This window comes from Delphinus delphis, chromosome 6, assembly GCF_949987515.2.
Source record: "Delphinus delphis chromosome 6, mDelDel1.2, whole genome shotgun sequence".
NCBI classification, from domain to species: Eukaryota; Metazoa; Chordata; class Mammalia; order Artiodactyla; family Delphinidae; genus Delphinus; species Delphinus delphis.
The window spans coordinates 104,446,833-104,467,446 of NC_082688.1; the positions used below are offsets into that span (position 1 = coordinate 104,446,833).

Below are 20,614 nucleotides of genomic sequence, written 5' to 3' on the forward strand. Positions count from 1 at the left end.
GGATTCAACTGTTATCCTTGAGACTCATGAAAAAATAAAGACGTCCTGAACCCACCTCTTCCGCCTTGAGGGTGATGACTCTGGAGGTGGGGATCTTTCCTTTGGGCTTTGCCCTTAGTAACTCCTCATAGCTCTTCCTTTCCACCCCGTTTCCATAAACCATTTGTAGCTTCCAAATGGCTTCCTCCACTGCATCGTCCCTGTCCCAGGCATCCTCTTCTTCTCTGCCCAGCTGCTCAGGCCTGTGCAGGAGTTTCGTCAAGTTCTTCAGCTCCTGCTTCCACTCCTGCCAAGGCAGAGTGGGGGCCAAAGCCCCCCAGGACACAGATACAGAAGACACTGACAAAGAGAGAAATCCATCGTCCCTGTGGAGGGCAGGGGGCTGCATACCCGGGAAATCTAAAATCACCTAATCCCGTCAGGGATCATCTAATCCAACCCCCTTGTTTCGTCCATGAGGAAACAGGAACCCAAAGAGGGAAACGTCCTGCCCAAAGTCCCATAAAGAGCTGAGACAGGACCCACTAGAACCCCCATCTTGTTCTGTTGGACTTTCTCATTCTGTACTGTGTTCTTTTCGTTTAACGAAGACGTGAGCTATATTTACAAGGAACATAATGTTAGTCTCTGAGAGGGGGCGGGAAGGAAAGAAAAGGAAGAAGGAAGAAAGAGAAGGAAGGAGGAAGGAAAGGAGGGAGAGAGGGAGGATAACAGGGAGGGAGGGAGGGGGGGAGGGAGGCAACACTTACCTGGTTGGAGAGTAGGTGGATTTTGGCTTCATACTGCTCACAGCAGCCTGAGCTCACTTGAACAATACAAGATGTACATATACTTTCTCCAGACACTGGTAGAAACATGGCTTGCTGGATGATGGCATTGATCAGGGAGCTCTTCCCAGCCCCAGTGCTTCCAAATAATCCAATGTAGATTGGGTCCAGTGATGGTTTTTCAATCAAGGCAAGAAGCCTGTTTCTAGATCGATTTAAAAATGCTCATTGTCACGGTCATCGAAGCATAGTAGGGAGATCATCAGAACAGAACACAAAACAACTGAGTTCTAGGGGCTTCCCTGGTGGCACAGTGGTTGGGAGTCCGCCTGCCGATGCAGGGGATGCGGGTTCGTGCCCCGGTCCGGGAAGATCCCACGTGCCGCGGAGCGGCTGGACCCCTGAGCCATGGCCGCTGAGCCTGCGCGTCCGGAGCCTGTGCTCCACAACGGGAGAGGCCACAGCAGTGAGAGGTCCGCGTACCAAAAAAAAAAAAAAAAAAAACAACAACAACAACTGAGTTCTAATCCTGGGCAAGTCACCGCATCTTTCTGAATCTCCGTTCTCTCCCTGGTCAAAGGGGAATATTCATCCCTGTTTACTATACAGAGTTGTCATGAGGATCAAATGAGATTATGCAAAAAGACTTGGTAATGATAACTCTACACAAACTCTACAATGTCTATATAAATGTGAGGTCTCCTTGTTTGTGTTCCATGGAAATTATATAGTCTTGATCTTAGAAATAAAGTTTATGCAGAGGTGAAGTGTTATTAGGAGCAACATGAAGAGTCTTACTGGGCGGGAGATGCAGCCTTGACACCACTCAAGTCCTTCTAGTCAGCTGGGCACAGGCCATTGAGGGCACAGGCTCAGAGTCCCACAGCCTGGGCTGGATTCCAGGCCCTTTCACTTACCAACCGTGTGACCTTGGTCAATGTCTTGGCCTCTCAGAGCCTCAATTTCTGCAAAATGGGGGTGATAATAACGGCTCCTACTTTATAGGGGTATTGGGACACTTAAACGAAATTTGATATATCTAAAGTATCTAGCAGATCACCTAGCAGCAGTGACAGCTCAATGAATGGTAACTATGGGAAATAACAATAATGGCCCGTAGCTACAGAACTTGTTGGCTTTCTTTGCTCTGTTTTTAATTGAAAATTCCCTTTCATTGTTGGAGAAAAGCATCTACCACCACCTAAGGAAAGACATCCAAGTAAGATCTGATGGTAGCTGATGTCAGACTCACATGAGGTACTTGACACCATTAGGGATGCTGTCATCCAGGAACACAGACTGAATGAGTTTCTGGTAAGTGTTGCTCAAAACCCTTCTGGTCCGTGACTCCAGTTTTTCATCTGGAATCAATAGAGATGTATTAGCTGGGGTGTACCTGGCAGGGATCAAGTACTTGGTCTCCACAAGAGGAATCTGCTCAATATTACAGAGAAAGGAAAAAAAGAAAAAGAAATGAAAAGCCAATTAAACAAGAGAACAAGTTATCTGACATAAGAGAGAATAGCTTGTGGGAGAGCAATCATTGATAATGAGGGCATCCCATGAAGCCAGCCTGCTCTGAGGCTCAGTGTAACGGAAGTCACATAGGCTTCACCATGGGCTGTAGCCCTTCTAGATTCTTCTCTCCTGTGGTCATAAAAAGAAAAAAACAATGCAAGGACATCATATAAATGCCCATGAAAGAACCAAAACAACCGTTTTCATTCACAGTTCTAATCAAGAAGAGATTCTTTTTGTAGCAAGCCTCCTATCCAGATTCTGAGAGATAGACTGTCCTGTTACATTATCTCTGCAGAGACTAGGAGGCCTCCTCTTTTGGACCGGGATCATTCGGAGATGTCCCATCCTGCTTCTCAATGTAACCTCCTCTTCCTTTGAGCATGTTAACACATTTGGAAAAGAACAGAGCCACGTTAAAACAAGTGGCAGAGCCCTTTCAGGACACTCACATTCCCTAAGGGCGCTTTGTTCCACAGAGGGAAACGCTCGGAACCGCTGGTCTCCATCTGACCGTCTTCTTTTTTTCATGGGTTCTTTAAAGAAATCATCATCAACTAGGGATAAACAGAGGTTATATAAAATTATAGGTCTTGGGGGCATAGTATACGGTTGACCTTTAAACTATACGCAGATTTTTGACTTCGAAGCAGGGTGGGCGCTCTAACCCCTGTGTCGTTCAGGGGTCACTGTGTTTGCCTGACCTCTATCGATACACAAACCCAAAGAGTCTAGGAGCACCCCTGCCAGCCCTGGATGTCCGGGAGCTCATTTCAGAAGCAGCCCTGTTGGGCCATTCCTAATTCCCAGAGTCCCAGGACTCTGCATCTAGTTCCAAAACGCAGAGTCCAACGTATGTCCCCAGAAGATAAGTTGAAGTGACATGAAAAGTTCCTGTTTGGGAATCCTGAGAAGACAAAATGGCTCCATATTCTTCACCAAGTGCCGAGAGTGTAAAGAGAAGCCCAAGACGGCTCAGCGTGGGGTGGAGAAAGGCCCCTGGGAGATCTTTTCAAACAGGGAAATTGATTGGGAGCAGAATCAGAGGAAAGAACAGGCCACGTGACCACGGCAAATCTCTTCTTCTCCCGGAGCCTCAGTTTCTTCATCTGTAAAATGAGTCGGCTGACAAAAATATCAATATAAGTAATACAAGAGTTTTGGAGGGTGCCCTCCCAGTGGACATCCTTCAGAGATTAAACTGGGGGGCTTTCCCCCCGCTTCCTCACTGAAAGACATTAGCAGCCGCTTCCTTACATGGGCGAGAAAAAAAAAAATTGCCAAGAAGCAAATCTTTGCGGTTCTGCAGAGATTTATTCACTTTAGTGGCTTCCATCAGTTATGAAGTGAAGAACTGGAAGGGTCCATAAACCTCAGGAAAGGGTGTAACCAAAACTGTGTGTTTGGGTGAGTTTTAGAAAACACTCCCCCGGCAGGATTCACCTGGTTAGAAAGGGGCAGTAGGTGGGGTCTTTGGAGTCAAGATTGTTGGAAATGGTTCTAACCCAGTGCCCCTGGGACTGGCGTGGGCCTTAGGAAACGGCCATGAGGTGACCTGGAAAAACAGGTGACCCCAAAAGTCATACTCTCTAAGCTCATAAAAGGGCGTGAGGCCTCCAAACCGAACATGACACAGGGTTCATATTCCTTCAAGAACCACAGAGAGGGAGTTTCGCTCAGGGACCCAGGGTGGCAGCCTGAGCTGAAGGCCCAGCCTCTGCCACTGGCCTGCAGACGCGGGTCTCCCAGATAACTCAGGCGGCATCGGCCTCGCATCTTCCAGCACAGATTCTGCTGTGTTCTGGAGCCAGTTCACACCCCACAGAGTACTGCAGCACGGCCTGAGCTGTCTGCCAAAGCCGGAATCTCTGCACCCTCATGCTCACACAGTGACAGAGAGTTGAGAGAACTTGTCCTTAGACCCTCTCTCTCAGACATTCTAACTTTACGAGTGAGCTCCGCTCAAAGAAGTTATCCTGGCTCAGTCTAAGGACTGCCTTAGAAACAACCAAGGGGTTGCTGGCTCAGTGGCTATGCCGGAGTGGAATGGGCAAAGAAGAAAGAAAAACATGCCACTAGTTAGGGAGTTGGGGATGGACATGTACCCACTGCAGTATTTAAAATGGACAACCAACAGGGACCTACTGTATAGCACAGGGAACCCTGCTCAATCTTACGTAACAACCTAAATGGGAGAAAAGAATTTGAAAAAGAATAGATACATGTATCTGTATAACTGAATCACTGTGCTGTACCCCTGAAACTAACACAACATTGTTCATCAGCTATACTCCAATATAAAATAAAAAGTTAAAAAAAAAGTGGAGCCAGATAAGGTTTTCCAAAGTCCCCAGATTATTTGATTATAATATGCAAATATCAATAGCTAACTTTAATAATTTAGCTTAAGTAAGGGAATACACTGTAGGTTAAACTTTTGAACCTGGATATTGATAGTAGGGGGGTGACAGAATCACAGGATTTTACATTGAAAAACAATGTAAAATATGTATGAATTGAGATGTAGAGTTCCAGAGAGATCAAGTGACTTGTTATAACGGGCACAGAGCTGGCAAATGACACAGCAAGAACAAAAAGCCAAGGATGTAAACTACAAGTCCAGTGTTTTTTGACGCACAATTACAGTCTTAATACTTTAAATCATTATACATTATGGTTTAATATTGTGGAAGATGTTTGTAACTTATTCTTCTATTTTATCCATGATCTCAGAGTGTGGAAAAGAAAAACATTTAGAGTTATAAATATGTCATGACTGAAGCTATCAAGTGAAATTCTAGAAAATCTGCCAATAAGTTTTAACAAAATAAAGCAAATAATTTTTAACCATTAAAAAAAAGACAAAAAAACCAGCATGCAACTTGGGCCCCTAGGCCAGAGGGCAGCTGAAGAACAATTTAGTACATGTTATAAACGGTGTCTTGGAATTCCAGTGTGTTTCCACCCTGCCTGTGGAAAGAAAGTAAAAGGATGGAGGGCCTTGATCTTGACCCTGTAACTCGGGAACTCTTCTGTGTAAACAACGTTTGCACAGTATCTTAGCCACATGTACAAAAGAGTCTCAGTACAGCCCATGTATCCTGGCCTTTATTTCAATTTTGTAAAAACTGGCAATTAATCTGATCAAAGTTTGGAAGCTTATTTCTCAACTAAAGCAAACGCTGAGAAGTCAGATAAAACAGCAAGGTTTTAAACTTTTCCTTCAATTTCTAAAATGAAAAACCACGTGGAAAGGAAAAAAGTACTTCATCTGGGATTTAAACCACTTAAGGGTAGTGGTTTTATATTAAACTGTAACCGGAATTAATTGGTGTGAACTGGCCACATTCATTCGTCCCTGTAATTGCTCAAGCATTCCCTCGCCTTTTCCAGCATTTTACACTGATTTATTCGAAGGAAGAGCAGAGGGGTGAGTAGGAGCAATCCAAAGAAGTCTACCTTAGTCTCTGCTGCTGTTGCTTCTTGTTGCCACAAGGTGTCGCTTTTGACAACTGCTCTCAATACAGGCTCTGTGTTGATCCAGACCGTTGCCAGCACCTGCCGCAGATCTTCCCAGCAGAACGCCCCATGCCTTCAGGGCTAACCTCAACCAAGGGGTCCCCAAAGTTGCAGTTCCTTCCGTTTTCATGCCCAGCCACGTCTCAGATGCTAGCACTACCTCACTGACCCAGAAACACTGATCCCTTGCCCTTAAAGGAATTCATCCCCAGGAGTGAAGCAATTTTTCCTCTTCAATTCTCAAAACACGAAGAATGTGATACACCCTGCTTTCTGCACATAGGAGTTACTCCCCTGCATCTTCCGAGGGACGGTTCCCTCCTTGTCTCCGGGGGCCCTACACCCAGCCTTCTAGGAAGGGGGGCCACCCTCACAGATTCCAGTGTTGTTCACCCTAAAACTCTCCTTCTAAGGAAAGCACCTGCAGTGATTCCAGGGGCTCACCTTGCCCGTTCTGAGAGGGCTACCCCCAGAAAACCCAAGATGGTTTCCTGGAACCTTCTTTTAAAGGAGGGGGGTCACAAATGTAATTGCTGGTCAGACAACCCACTGTACTATGAATGGGGTATTTTAGTTGTTACTGAAATAATTGATGTCCATTCACTGTTAAAAATGTGTCGTGAGAAAGCAGCTTCTGAATATAGAGCAAGGAACAATGACTGTAGTTCAATACAGTCTCAACTCATTTGCCCTTGATTATATAATGGTAAATAGTTCCCATTCATTTCATCAGGTGATATTGTAGGGATGTTACCTGGATGTGGCTCCTGACCCACACAATCTTCAGTTTCTGGCATTTCCTGTTGTGTAATCACCTGCTTTTGTCCACTTAGAGCGTCAGCCTGAAAAAAAATGCACGCAAAGTACAAGGGTGGAGGTGGGAGGGGTAGACTGCAGAAATTGTAAATACAAAGCAAAAAACCAAAAATGACGTGTAATTTTGCTTACGCTTTGTCTCCCCAGGTAGATCCCAAGCTTCTAAAGGGTGGTGGCCATTCTAATTTATTTTCAAATCCATCACAACAGCTAATTCACTACACATTGGTTTAAATATGACAAAAATCCATGTTTGACTATTGGTTTTCAACAGTAGCTCTATCCGTAGAACTTTAAACTGAAAAGACTGAGATCTTTAAGGCAACTCACTCTGAAAAGAGAATAAACCTCTAGTGACCAGACCCTTGAAGGTGAAGTTATATAGCTTTGCTGCTTTGGGAGACATCGGCACCCCCATCAGGTAACCCTTGAACTCCTTTGCCAGTGATGTCGAGTCCCAGGAGGTCTCAGCATGTGTCTGGGAGTTGGATGGAATATTTGATACTCCTGGGACCCCCTGGAGTTGCCCTGAGTGGGGGAGGAGAGGTGCAACAACTAGGGTCTCTGGATCTTCCTCACCAGCCCACCCAACACTTCAATCAGGAAGACACCCCTACTGGGGGCTACGAGAAGCTCCGCCTCATGGAGCATCTGCGGGTGGCGGGGTGGGCGGACAGAAGGAGAAGCCCCTCCAGAAGAAGGGCCAGATCCAACCTGTCTCTAGTCCCGGGCACACAGGGTTGGGCACAGAGGGAGAAGTGGGTCCGTAAAGGCTCAGAACAGTGGGCCCTGCTCCCCTGGAGTTTCTTTGTCCCCACACGTTGAGGAGAATCTGAGGGACACAAGTTGGGCGGCATCTGTGCTTCTTCTCCACTTCTGATGTTGCTACTTGGATCACTCAGCCGCGTAATTCAAAAGCAGAGAGTCACCAGCCCTTCTGAAATATGCAAAAGCCCACCTGACCTGTCAACCCCGACTAGACCCACAGGCCGTTGGTTGTGGAGACGGTGCCTCGTTTACATATTACCCCCAAACGAAACTCACCACGCATCAGTCGAAAGAGCCTCTTACTCTTAGTTTGCATCATGGGTATCAAACCAAACAAATGGATTCTGTACTTGCTGGGTTTTTGTTGAATGTGGGGTGAACCGTACTATGTACAAGGTCCTGAGCCTTCACTAGAGCTCCTCATATCTCCGTTCTTCCTCTTGAGGCTCCCTCTCGGACCACCCCAAACTCCTAGCGGTCCTCCGAGGCAGGGAATCCAAGAAGAAACATGCTTCTGTGTAGGGTACCCTCCCCCTCTTCTTCCTGGTGAATTCCTACTCTTTCTTCAAGATCTTGTTTGAGTATTTCCTCTGTGCAACTGTGTCCTGATTCCCATTCATTCCCTTCTTGTGTCACCACTGCTCCAAGGACATCTGTGCTATGATGCTTGCTATGTCTCTTCCTCTTTACTGAACCGTGAGCTATTTCAGGTCATAGTGCATTGATTTCAATGCTGCATTTCTATCATGAAGTGCAATGTCTGATAATAATGCTGGATGACTGAATGAAGGAAATAGTGGTGGGAAGCTTTTGATGAGATTCTATACCAAAGGATGTTTTAAAATCAAATTCATTTTGATAGGACTGTTCCATAGAAACTGAGAATGCTTAGTTTGAGGAAGGGAAGACACAGGCTAAGGCAGAAGACAGGGAGAGGACTTCGTAGTGGTCTTCAAATACTTGACCTTAGAGCTGCATATAAGAGACGGACGATGCATGTTTCCAGGGGTCCCAAGCAGGGAGAACTAGATCCACTAGGTGTAAAGTATGAAAAAGCACATTTATGCTGAACATTCTCTGGTAGTCAGAGTTGTCCAAAATGGAATGTAACAGATTTTCTGCCCCAGAGTCTAAACCTTTACTGATATAGCAACCTAATAATAGCATTGGACTAGATGGATTTTAAGGCTTCTTTAAATCCCAGGATGCTGTGTTCTTGCTTGAAATGGTCACCAGTAAAGCTGGTGGTGGGAGGGCTCTACGAGGTCACTAAAATTCATGAGAGTTTCCTGATTGGAAATGCTGAGTTAGAAATGCTAAACCGCATCAAAACCTAGGCGAGTTAGGAGGAAAAAATATGGTAACGTCATCAATAACTTTAGATGAGGAACTGGGAATTGCCCCTCAGAAAGAGATCTGTTGTTTTCTGAAGACAGCAGCTCCATGAGCCATAGTCACACAGAATATTAGGCATCATATCACATTGGGCACTGGAAACAAAACAACGTGTGTGGTCCTCCCAGGGGCAGATCCACTGTAGACCTTCAGGACAGCTTATTCTGCTAGTCAAATGCCAGGAACAGTTAGAGAAGCCGGATGAAGCCCCAGAGAACTAACAAGTTGATAAGTGTTACCACCATTTGAACACTGAGATTAAGGCCCTTCAATCCAAGACGGAAGAGGGCCTGGAGTACAAGCAGACGTGTTCGCCAAATTCTAGAATATGGGCAGTTTGGGGCTCCCCAGGGTCACAGGACTTTACTGATTAAATCAACAGTGCACAGTGGCCAGCAAGGGTTATTGGCATGTAACTGTCTGGGGTTAGATTGAGTTTAGCTGCTTGCAATGCAGACACCAAACCATGAGCCTCACACTATAAAGCATCTATGGTACCAGTATAGGAGTCATGTGTGACCCCTAAATGAAATTTGGAGAAACTGGAAATTATTTGAGTTGCGGTTGTGGTGAATTCTGCTTCATTTATTCCTTCTGCCGATGTTCCAACACGGGCAGAAAGGGCCCATTTGATTGATAAACGAAGACACCGGAAAATGGAAAGGGATCGTTTACTAAAAGGCTGAAGAGGCAGAATGAAATAAATGCCAAGCACTTACAAGGGAAAACCTATAGACAAACATATCAATTAATAGGAGATAGTGTGGTATAGCCCATCAGTATATAGCCATTGAGTTAAACTAAATGATATGGTGGGAAGGGCATTAAGCTTGAAATCAGGTGTGGCAGTTTCCAGTTCGGGCTTTGCCGAAATCAAAGGCGTCATAGGACTTGAGACCCATCGTTGTACCACCCTGGGCCTTAGCTTTCCCATCTATAAATTGAACTAGTCCTTAAGGTGCGAATGTTCTCTGATTTAGCTGGGAGCCAAAAGGATTAAGTTCTTATTTTGAAACGTCACTTGCCATGGAAACCAAGATTGTACCAATAACTAGGGCTCCTGTGTCATCAAAAGCAGCACAGCTGAGATTACGGTCATTTCAGGTTCATTTTGCTTTGAAGAGCAAAAGACCCATAGTCCTTCCTCAAATTATGTTGGGCTCCACTTTCCACCAAAGAGAGGTAGCCACGATGGTATGTTTTGTGAGAATTTATTTCTGTAGAGAAGCAGTTGAAAACGTCCTAATGTATTGCTCACACGGGCAAGCTTTTTACGTGTGGTTTATTTCCCTTGTATTTCAACTGTGTGGTTAACAGTTACGTTTTTCTCTTAGTACTTATTTACATTTGTGTGCACTGAGCCTAAGAATAGCATCTTTTAAATGAGACTCTCTGCATATGTATCTAAATGTGGGAAGGTTGCACAGAGCCAGTTTCCTGTCAAATAATTGTGACTATTGACACTTTTTCTTGCTTCTCTTGCTCTCCTTTCCTTCTGTTTGTGTTTGCTTACTGCCTTTTTTCTTCAGAGAACATAACAGAGGTGACACAAATGCAATGGTCACTCCTATACTAGAACAGCTTCATGTAGTGGAATTAAATAATGCTCTTGAGCCCCATTCTACAGATTTGGACACTGAGGCCCAGAGAAGAGAAGGGACTTGTCCAAGGTAACGTAGTGAGTCTAAGTTCCATGTTCTCTTCATCCCACCAAGCAGCCTCTAAGTGGTACTATTTAAACAAAGTCTCCGGAGCTTAAGAGTAGGAGAATGAGGGAACAGTGCCCACAAATGAGGGGCTCCCTCTAACGCATGATGAAGGCATTCGGGGAGTGAAGGCTGTTGAGTAGCAGGGAGAGTGGGAACTTGATAAAAATTGTGCGTAGGGGCTCCAGCTGAAGCTACTGTCTGCAAATTCTTCAATGCCCTCAGAAGAAAACAAGCCAGACTGTGTGCGGGGTGTGTGTGTGTGTGGTGAGGTGGGGGACGAGTAGTACATTTCACTGCCTTCAGTCCGTGTCCGAGGCAAACTGCATGTGTTTATTAAGAATGACAAGCGTCCAGGTTTCTTCTCCTCCTTTAGTCAGAATCTCATCCCACCTTCCCTTGCTTCCCATTAACCCCTCCCGACATGATTCTTGTTTTCCTTTCATTTCTGTCCCCTACCCGCCATCCCAAGGTAACACTGATAGGAAAAAATTAAAATGCTTCAATTAGCAAAGTTCCTTGAAGGGGCATTTTGATCATTAACATTGGTTTATGCCCTACTTTTAACAAATGTGGGAAGTGCTCAGTGCTTAGTAAACACTGAATAAATATTTGTTGAATGAATGAAGCGTGTCATTAATAATGGCAGGAATTATATTCATTCATTCAATAAATATCTGTTGAGTGTCGACTGTGTGCCAGGCACTGTTATAGGTGTTGGGGACACATCAGGGAAGAAAATGGGCAAGGTGTGCCCACGCCCAGAGCTTATATTCCAGACTGGGAGTGGTGTAGTGGGAAGTACTCAGGTTTTGGAGTTAGAATGCCTGGATTTGGAGATCCTGCTCTGGTATTTCAATGTAATACTAAACAAATCACTTAATCTCTCTGAGCCTCAGTTTATCCACGTATAAAATGAGAATTAAAAATACTTATGTCTGGAGTTCATCGTGGGGACTAAATATGACATTGCATGCATAGTTGGTCTACAGACACTTATGCATCTGTACAGATGTTATTGTCTTTCAGAATATTTGGTGAAGACAGTTAAACACGAAATCAGTACTAATATTTACCAAGGCAAAGTCTATTTATTTTGGGGGGAACAGATGCCACCTTAATGATAAACTGACACCCCCATTCTTGTCCCCATTGACCAGTCGCCTTGAAGGTTCTATGCACTTGGTAGAGTCTTGTACCCTTCTCACAGGGAGGTAGCTGAAGAAGGAAATAAGGGCAAGGAGGAGATTCTTAATAAAATGATGGAATGTTGATGACGTTTAGGATTTATCTCCTTTCTGTTTTTAAATCTTAAATACCTTTGGTGTTGGCAAAATTTCCTAGCCACTTTATTGGACATTGCACTGCTCTTCCAGACTAGGTACATTCCAAAGGAACCATTTAAACACGTTAGCTTAGAGGCAAAAGTGAAACAAGGGCCTTCAAACCCCCAAAGGAAAAGAGTTCTGTTTTGAGCATTAATGCATCAGCAAACGTGTGCAACATTAGAAGCACAGCCATGGGATACAGTAGAGAAGGCATTGGGGTGACATGCCTCCAATCTTCTCCCCCAGGCGAATAGGTCAGTAAAATAAGCAGATATTTTCATTACGTACTTTATCAGATTCTAAGGAAATGAACTTGAATCCTCTCATATTGTTTCCTCAAACTTGCCAAAGTTAATGAGACTTTTAACTCTGTAATCTTCCTCCCTAAACCCATAACGCCAGTCTAATCCTGAGAAAAAAAGGACAACTCTCAATGGAGGTGAGCCCTACAGAATGTCTGACCAGGACTCCTCAAAACTGTCAAGGTCATCAAAAACAATGTCACAGCCAAGAGGAGCCTAAGGAGACATGACAACTAAATGTGATATGGTGTCTTGGATGGGATCCTAAAACAGAAAAAGGACATTAGGTAACAGCTAAGAAAATCTGAATAAAGATAGCCTTTAGTTAATAATAATATTATAGATGTTGGTTCATTCATTACAATAAATGCATCATACAAATGTAAGATAAGAGGGGAAACTGGGTGTGGGTTCTATGGGAACTCTCTGTACTATCGTCTCAATTCTTCTATAAATCTAAAGCTATTTTTTTAAGCAACCATAAGTTACAGCATAAATTGCATAAGAGAAACAACTTACCAGACGTCACTTTTTCTGCTTCAGCTCCAGGATTCCAAAAAGAAAACAGTGGCAGCTTCTTTGCCTTGGTCTCGGTATGTGGAACCAGCCGGGATATAGAGCCCTTTGTAGCCACAGTCACAAAGCCACATTTACCAATAAGCAGAAGTGAAACTAATTTGTCATCTGAGGGCTATTTATGATGACTTCCCCCCTCAGAAATTGATTCATGCTATTTGCCTCTTTCATTTAAACTTAAATTGTATGTGAACTGGGGCTCTTATCTTCTTTCTTCTCCGCCCTATCCCTACAGGTTAGTCATTTCTCCCTTCCAAATAGATTGCAGGAGCCATCCTGCAGCATTCTTTCTTTGAGGATGAGAATTATTCAGATGGATCTGACTTACATGAGCAAGACAGGAAAAATGCCCCCGTCCCAAGAGAGACAGACTCATTTCCCTCCCCCCGCCTCCTGCCAAATACAAGACAACTGGGAGAGATGGATAATATGAGATGATGAAGATAAACTGATTCTTGATACACAATCTTGAAATTTACCGAAACCCATACAACATTGGATTGTTTGATTGTAGAAATGTCATATAGTTTTAAATAACTCTTTCTGGAACTTAAATTTTATATCCATATTTAAAAAACAAAACAGAAAAACAAGTATTTTTAAAACGCTGTCCAGGAGAAGAAAGCAGAACCTACTCCACATTGCTATATCTGACAACCCAAAAAATCACATCAAGTACAGGGGGAAAATATGTTTTTTAACCTTCAGCTTCAGGTAGTGTTTGACCCTCAAAGACAGAGTCAGTCATTACTAGGATAACCCTCGGTAACTGTAGGTATGTTTTTAGTCCAAAGTGGGGATTCAGAAAGCAAAAATGTCAAAAAGAATGTGGTCTTAAAAATTGCTTTGAACTTTTAGCAAGATGGCTGCCTTATCCATAAGAAAACCATAGAAATACCAATATAAAGTTCAAAACAAAGAAAATCAGCGTGAATAACATCGTTAGTGTTGGATCTACTTACCTCTGGGCAAAATCATACCTTATATTCATGACATATGTGCTGAGCTCTCCCTCTGCTGGCTGTTTCTCTGCTTCAACAGGTAACTGTATTCTTAATCAGAGGTGCTACTAAAGTACCTAATAACTGACATTAATTTTGGTCCTTTTTTTATATATAAATTTATTTATTTATTTATGGCTGCGTTGGGTCTTCGTTGCTGTGCGCGGGTGCCTGGGTCCTTGACACCTGCTGTTGGACATCTGAACACTAAGTCCTGAATGCTCGGTTAGAAGTTTGGGCAAACTACCAGGCTGAATTTTCATTGAACTCACTGGAACCACTGATGCAACTGAAAGAGAACTTCCACAGAGCCCCACCATCACACCCAACCACCTCTCAGGATCAGCATCACCTGCTCCGCCTTCCAGCCTGTAAACAGATGAACTACCTAGGCATGTGCCCATCAAAAGCTAACCCCTTCTCATGTGCACCAGATCCCACCCCCTCTCTCCAACCGCAGGACGAGGTAATTTCCCCTCTTCGTTCATCAGATTTTCACTCTCCACTGGATTATTCCCATCGGCACACAGACATGCTGTTATTTATTCCATTTTAACAAACATTCCCTCTGACCCTGGTTTCCCTGCCAGCTACTGTCGCATTTCTCTGTATTTTATGGCGAACCCCCTCAAGAGTTGTGTCTAAACTTACTGTCTCAAATCTCTCTCCTTTCAATCATCAACCCACTCCAGTCAAGCCTTCACTTCTACCATTCTGTGAAACTGTTCTTGTGAAAGTCCCCGGTGACCCTAGTTAATTTTCAACTCTCCTCTTTTCTTGACCCATCAGCCGCATTTTACCCAGTGGATCACTCCCTCCTCCTTAACACGCTTTTTCCACTCGGCTTCCAGGAACCACACTTGCCTAGTTTTCTTCCCAACCTCCCTGGAGGCACCTCCTCAGCCTTCTTTTCTAGTTACTTCTCTTTCCTGCTGATAATAGAATGCCCCCGAGCTTAATCTTTGGTTGCTTTCTTTTCCACGTTCACCCAGTTTCATGGCTTTAAATATCACCTATATGCCCACAACTCTCACTTGATTATCTCCAGCCCCAATCTTTTTCGTGTCTTACTGCTCACTAGGCATCCCAAACCCAATGCGTCCAAATTAAGCCCCCCACACTCCCCCCCCAAAACCCCACTCCACCTACAATCTTCCCCATTTCAGCTCAGGGCAACTACACGGTTCCAGTCCCTCAGTCCAAAAGCTTCCGTGTCACCCGTGATGTTGATGCCTTTCTCCCACATACCACATCTGGCTGTCGGGAAGTCTTGTTGAAATCTTCCAAGCATATTCAGAATCGGAACACGTCTCACTGCCTCCACTGCTTACTACCCTGATTCAAGTCATAATCATCCCTGGCCTCGTTCAGCGGTTCCCAAACTTTGCTGCATTTTGAAATCACCCAAGGATCTTAAAAAATACTAATGCCTGGCTGCCACCCCCTTGAGATTTTGATTTAATTGGTTTGGGATGTGACCTGGGCACCAGGAGTTTTCACTTCTCTCCAGGTGATTCTCATGTGCATCAAAGTTTGGGAATCCCCGGCATAGGTATGATAACAGCCACCTAACTGATCTCCCTACTTCTACCCTTCCTCCCTACAGTCCATTCTCAACACAGCAAATAGAGGTACTTTTAAATTATAAATCAGATTATATCCCTGCTAAAAACTCTCCAATGTCTCCTCGTGTGCCAAGTAAAAGGCAAAGGCTGGCCTACAAGGTCTTACATGAGCTGCAGTGTCCCCCATTGTACCCCATCACTTCTCTGACCTCTATTACACTTCCCCTGGTTCACTGCTCAACTGACAGCGGCTTCCTTACTTTCCTTGCATACACCAGGCATCCTCTCTCCCTGGGACCGTTGCTCTAAGTGTTCCCTCTGTCTGAAATACTCTTCCCCCAGATATCTGCATATCAAATACTAGCTCAAATATTACATTTCCAATTATAAGTTAAAATCTACAAATGTACTACCCATCTCTTTCTCTTGTGTGAGGTAAAAGAGTGATGAGGTAGAGGATGGTGTCTTCATTTTAAGGAAGATTGGGGAAAGAACAGAACTGAAGTAAAAGCAGAGTTCCTTTTGGGACATGTTAAGTTTCCGATAGATATCAGACATGCAGATCTAACAAGATGTCAAATAGGGAAGAAGTTGGAGTTGGACTATAAAAATGGGAGCAGGCAGATGGTGTTTAAAAGCTCTGGTACTCTGGGGATCACGTTGGGGAAGACAAGGCTGAGAAGTGACCCCTCTGGTACACCAATATTTTGAGATGATATACAGCAGGATTGAGAAAAAGTAGAAGAAAAACTCAGAGTGTGGAGGGTCCTATCATAAAAGACTTCCTAAGTAGCTAACTTATGTCACTTGGTACTAGGATGACAATAAGAACACATAAATGCTACTGAATTTGTCCTGCTGGGCAGTCACAAAAGACCAGGACAGTTTCAGTGTCAATGGTGAGGTCAAAGACTTGGAGGTACCTCAGTTCTAGTGGAAAGTAAGGAATTGGAAACAGCACAGATTCCTGTCTTTGTTAACGAGCGGCGTTCTTGATTTCTGGTCCATGAACAAAGGAGATCATGGATGGGTTTCAGGAAAACATGATTCCAAGTCCTGCCTGCAAACACTACAAAACTTCGTGCGTGTGTGCGTTTTTCTGGAGAGACCTCCAGAGCTTTCATGATGGTTATTGATAACGCGCCATTCATCTGAGACCAGGGGGATCCATTGGCGTCAGAGCCTGAACCTCAGATCGTTACTTGATTCCTGCGTGGTCTCTTCCAGGCTCTGAATCTAGTTTCCCGCAATCCCCACTCACGTTCCCGCCCAGCCACCCTGGTCGCAACGCACCCTGGGCTCCTCCACCTTTATTTAGAGACCACCCACATCCACCCTCTTATCTAGGTTTCCTGGCACAGCCTCTGTCCATAAGCTCTGTCCTGTCGCTGTGCTGCCCAGATCGCGGTTTCTGATGCCCAAGCTGCCCTTAGGGGACCCTACAGCCCTTAAACTCCAGCCTGCTTCGCCCGGGCCGCAGCTTTGCCCCGCCTCCTGGAGCTCTGCGAGCAGCTGCAAGGAAGCTGGGCGGACCCTTGCGCGCGCTGTCTTCTGGGAACAGCTTTACGATATATTGATCGTCATTTTACGACAGGACACGGTTACTTTGTGGCTGTCAATTTTACCAGCGGCCCGAGTGGGTAGCGCTACATTGTCTGGGGTGGCGGCTGCTACGACAGCGGAGAGATGAGGCAGAAGCGGAAAGGTGCGAAAGCGGGGGGGAACGGGGCGGTGGTAGGGAAGGGGCGAACCCCGGGCCCTCAGATGCTGAAGCCAGTTTTTCCCGCGGGAATCCGCTACCTCATCCAGTCTCCCCAGCCACCTGTGGTCTGTCTGTGGCCTCCTGCCCCCTGCTTTCTCCTTTCACCTGTTGTGTTTTTTGAACCAACTTATCCTTACTCTTCCTTTTTGGCAGTCGCTTGGTGTCTTTTGCATAAAGGACAAAAGCTCTAGTCCAAGGTATACCCTCCAAGAAGTTAACGTGGTCGGTGGATTTAACACGTTGTCGGACTCTTAATTTGCCAAGATTCGTTTTACGACACATTTCACGTGCTTTTTTATCTGAGATTGTTTTAAAGCTCAAAGTTAAAAAAAGAAAGAAAACCACTGAATTATTCTTGGATTCTGTGGGGGCAGTTAGGCAGCCATTCCCATTTGTATTACCTCCTGAGTTAGCGTGGAGCAATTCCACCTTTAGTTTTTCAGCCGAATGGAGTCAAACTTCAAGTATTTTCTCACAGGTGCTAGTGTTATCTCTGTAAGCTCAATTGAGCAGTCGGTCTAATAATAGTGATGGTTATAACTATGGCTGCCATCTGTTGAGCCTTTGCTAATAATTCTTAGGCTGATATCGTCGCCTTTTCACAAATGAAGAAGCCGAGATTAAAAGAGTTCAGTAAGTTTCTTAGCCCAGAACTGGTTTGTCAGGCTGTCTCTATGAACCCCAAAAACATAAAATTTAAAAAAAAAATCTGTTCTTTAATCACTGTGCCTCTTGGCATCAACTGCTCCAAGTGTCCAAATTACCTTCAGTTGTTTTGTGGCATCAAATTCTACATGCCCCTAATTGATTAGTCATCTTCTCCCTCTAACTTGCTCCTGCATCTCCAGCTTTAAACTTTTGACTTCATTTATCACCAAGTCCTGTTAGTTCTTACAGAAATTGCTTCTTGAAATAGTTTATTCCTCATCATTCTAGCTACTATCTCCCTAACCCACCTTCATTAAGAACTGATATTTGAATAGTACTTTGGCTTTCATATATACATTATTTTTGTTGATTCTTACTGAATCTTGTGAAAGATATGCATGGATTATCCTAATTCTGCAGACAAGGAAATGGGAGCTCAGAAGCCATTCATCTTCCCATTATCACACAGCCAGTAGGGTTTGGAAGCTAGGGACTGAGTCTGTCATCCAAGTTTTTTACTGTAAATCTGTTTTGTTTTGTTTTTTAACAATGTTGCCTTTCAAGAGCCTTTTAGTATCCAGAGGATGTGTATTCTTTTCATCTTCTGAATCATTTTTTGTATCCTCTTTTTCTTTAGTATATTTTGTATACAGTTGACCCTTGAACAATGGAGGGGGGTGGTTGGGGGCACTGACCCCTGCACAGTTGAAATTCTGAGTGTTGCTATCTCTGCCTGAAAAACAAAGGAATTGATAAATGACTCACCAAAGGGCAGGAAGCTGAAACAGTTTGGATAGAATCAGGACTCAGATCCTCAAACACAAACTTTTCCGCACACTTAGTTAATTTAAGGATCTGTAAAATAAAAATACAGGTACTGTATTTATTTGAAAAAAATCTGCATATAAGTAGACTTGTGCAGTTCAAGCCAGTGTTCAAGGATCAATCTGTACTTATTTTCTTTCAACACTACTTTCATCTTTTTACTCCCAAACTTGAGAACATATAATTCTCCACTGTGTATTGCATCCTATTTAAATGCCTTTGCCTTGTAGCCAGTAATCTGTTATTACTGAACCCTGTCAAAAAGCCTCTATTCTAGTTAGGCAGTACTCCTGCACATAAAGATGATCGGTAATTCCTATACCTAACATTGTTCCTTCTGGATTGCCCTCTGTTTCGCTTGTCCAGATCCTGCCCTTTAAAGATCCCTGTGTGATTTCCTCCATGAAGCCTTTTCTTACTAATTTACTTCTCTGGTTAATTCTTGATATACTCAAGGGCTATACAAGTGTTTTAAAAATCTTTATCTTCACGCATACCTCGTTTTATTGCACTTAGCTTTAGTGTGCTTCACAGATGCTGTGTTTTTTACAAATTGAAGGTTTGTAGCAACCCGTTTGAGCAAGTCTATCAGCTCCATTTTTCCAACAGCATTTTTGCTCACTTCATGGCTCTCGTTTTGGTAATTCCCGCAATATTTCAAACTTTTTCATTATTGTTATGTTTATTTTGGTGATCAGTGATCTTTGATGTTACTCTTGTAATTGTTTTGGGGCCCCACAAATTGCCACATAAGATGATGAACTTAATTGATAAATGTTGTGTGTGTTCTGACTGCTCTACCTGTTGACCATTTCCCCATCTCTCTCCCTCCCCTCAGGCCTCCCTATTAAGACACAGCGATATTGAATTGAGGCCAATTAGTAACCCTACAGTGGCCTCTAAGGGTTCAAGTAAAAGGAACAGTCGTACATCTCTCACTTTAAATCAATAGCTAGAAATGATTAAGCTTAGTGAGGAAGGCATGTCGAAAACTGAGGTAGGCTGAATGCTAGGCCTCTTACACCAGTTAGCCAAGTTGTGAACACAAAGTTCTTGAAGGAAATTGAAGATTATACTGTATTGGACACATGAATGATAAGAAAGCAAAACAGCCTTATTGCTGATACGGAGAAGGTTTTAGTAACCTGCATAGAAGATCAACCAGCCACATTTCCTTAAGCCAAAGCCTAATCCAGAACAAGGCCCTAACTTTAATTCTTTGAAGGCTGAGAGAGTTGAGGAAGCTGCAAAAGAAAAGTTTGAAGCTAGCAGGGGCCGGTTCATGATGTTTAAGGAAAGAAGCCATCTCCATAGCATAAAAATGCAAGGCAAAGCCCCAGGTGCTGATGGAGAAGCTGCAGCAAGTTATCCAGAGGGTCTAGCTAAGATAATTAGTGAAGGTGGCTGCACTAAACAACAGATTTTCAATGTAGACAAAACAGCCTTATATTGGAAGAAGATGCCATCTAGGACTTTCATAACTAGAGAGAAGTCAGTGCCTGGCTTCAGAGCCTCAGAGGACAGGCTGACTCTCTTGTTAGGGGCTAATGCAGCTGGTGACTTTTAAGTTGAAGCTAATGTTCATTTAACCATTCTGAATTATGCTGAATCTACTCTGCCTGTGCTCTCTAAATGGAACAAAGCCTGGATGGCAGCCCATCTGTTTCCAACATGGTTTACTGATTATTTTAACCCCACTGTTGAGAGCAGATTGCTTTCAAAATATTACTGCTCATTGTTAATGTACCTAGTCACCCAAGAGCTCTGATGGAGACGTACAAGATTAACGTTTTCATGCCTGCTGACACAACATCCATTGTGCAGCCTGATCAAGGAGTCATTTCGACTCTCAAGTGTTATTATTTAAGAAATAACATTTTGTAAGGCTATAGCTGCTATAGATAGTGATTCCTCTGATGGCCCTGGGCAAAGTCAATTGAAAACCTACTTGGAAAAGATTCACCATTCTAAATGCCATTAAGAACATTCATGATTCATGAGAAGAGGTCAAAATATCAACATTAATAGGAATTTGAAAGAAGTTGATTCCAGCCCTCATGGATGACTTTGAGGGGTTTAAGACTTGAGTGGAGGAAGTAGCTGCAGATGTGGTGGAAA

General features: G+C 43.8%; 2 protein-coding genes across 3 annotated transcripts in view; one reads left to right on the plus strand and one right to left on the minus strand.

The window, feature by feature from the left end:
- The window catches only part of NUGGC (nuclear GTPase, germinal center associated), a 41,464-nt gene extending 34,863 nt beyond the window's left edge, over window positions 1–6,601 (minus strand). Inside the window, exons 1-5 of the mRNA XM_060013605.1 lie at window positions 6,559–6,601; window positions 2,738–2,842; window positions 2,020–2,128; window positions 750–972; window positions 56–286 (exon numbers count right to left, since the gene is read on the minus strand). Of these exons, the coding sequence (XP_059869588.1) occupies window positions 56–286; window positions 750–972; window positions 2,020–2,128; window positions 2,738–2,842; window positions 6,559–6,601 (711 nt within the window). The remainder of the gene's footprint in view (window positions 1–55; window positions 287–749; window positions 973–2,019; window positions 2,129–2,737; window positions 2,843–6,558) is intronic.
- Window positions 6,602–16,860: 10,259 nt separating this feature from the next.
- ELP3 (elongator acetyltransferase complex subunit 3) overlaps window positions 16,861–20,614 on the plus strand; it is a 112,762-nt gene continuing 109,008 nt past the window's right edge. Inside the window, exon 1 of one of the 2 annotated variants that reach the window (XM_060015230.1) lies at window positions 16,861–16,966. In XM_060015230.1, coding sequence (XP_059871213.1) covers window positions 16,948–16,966 — 19 coding nt within the window. In that variant the 5' untranslated portion in view covers window positions 16,861–16,947. The remainder of the gene's footprint in view (window positions 16,967–20,614) is intronic. The other variant, XM_069540799.1, reaches the window with a different exon arrangement.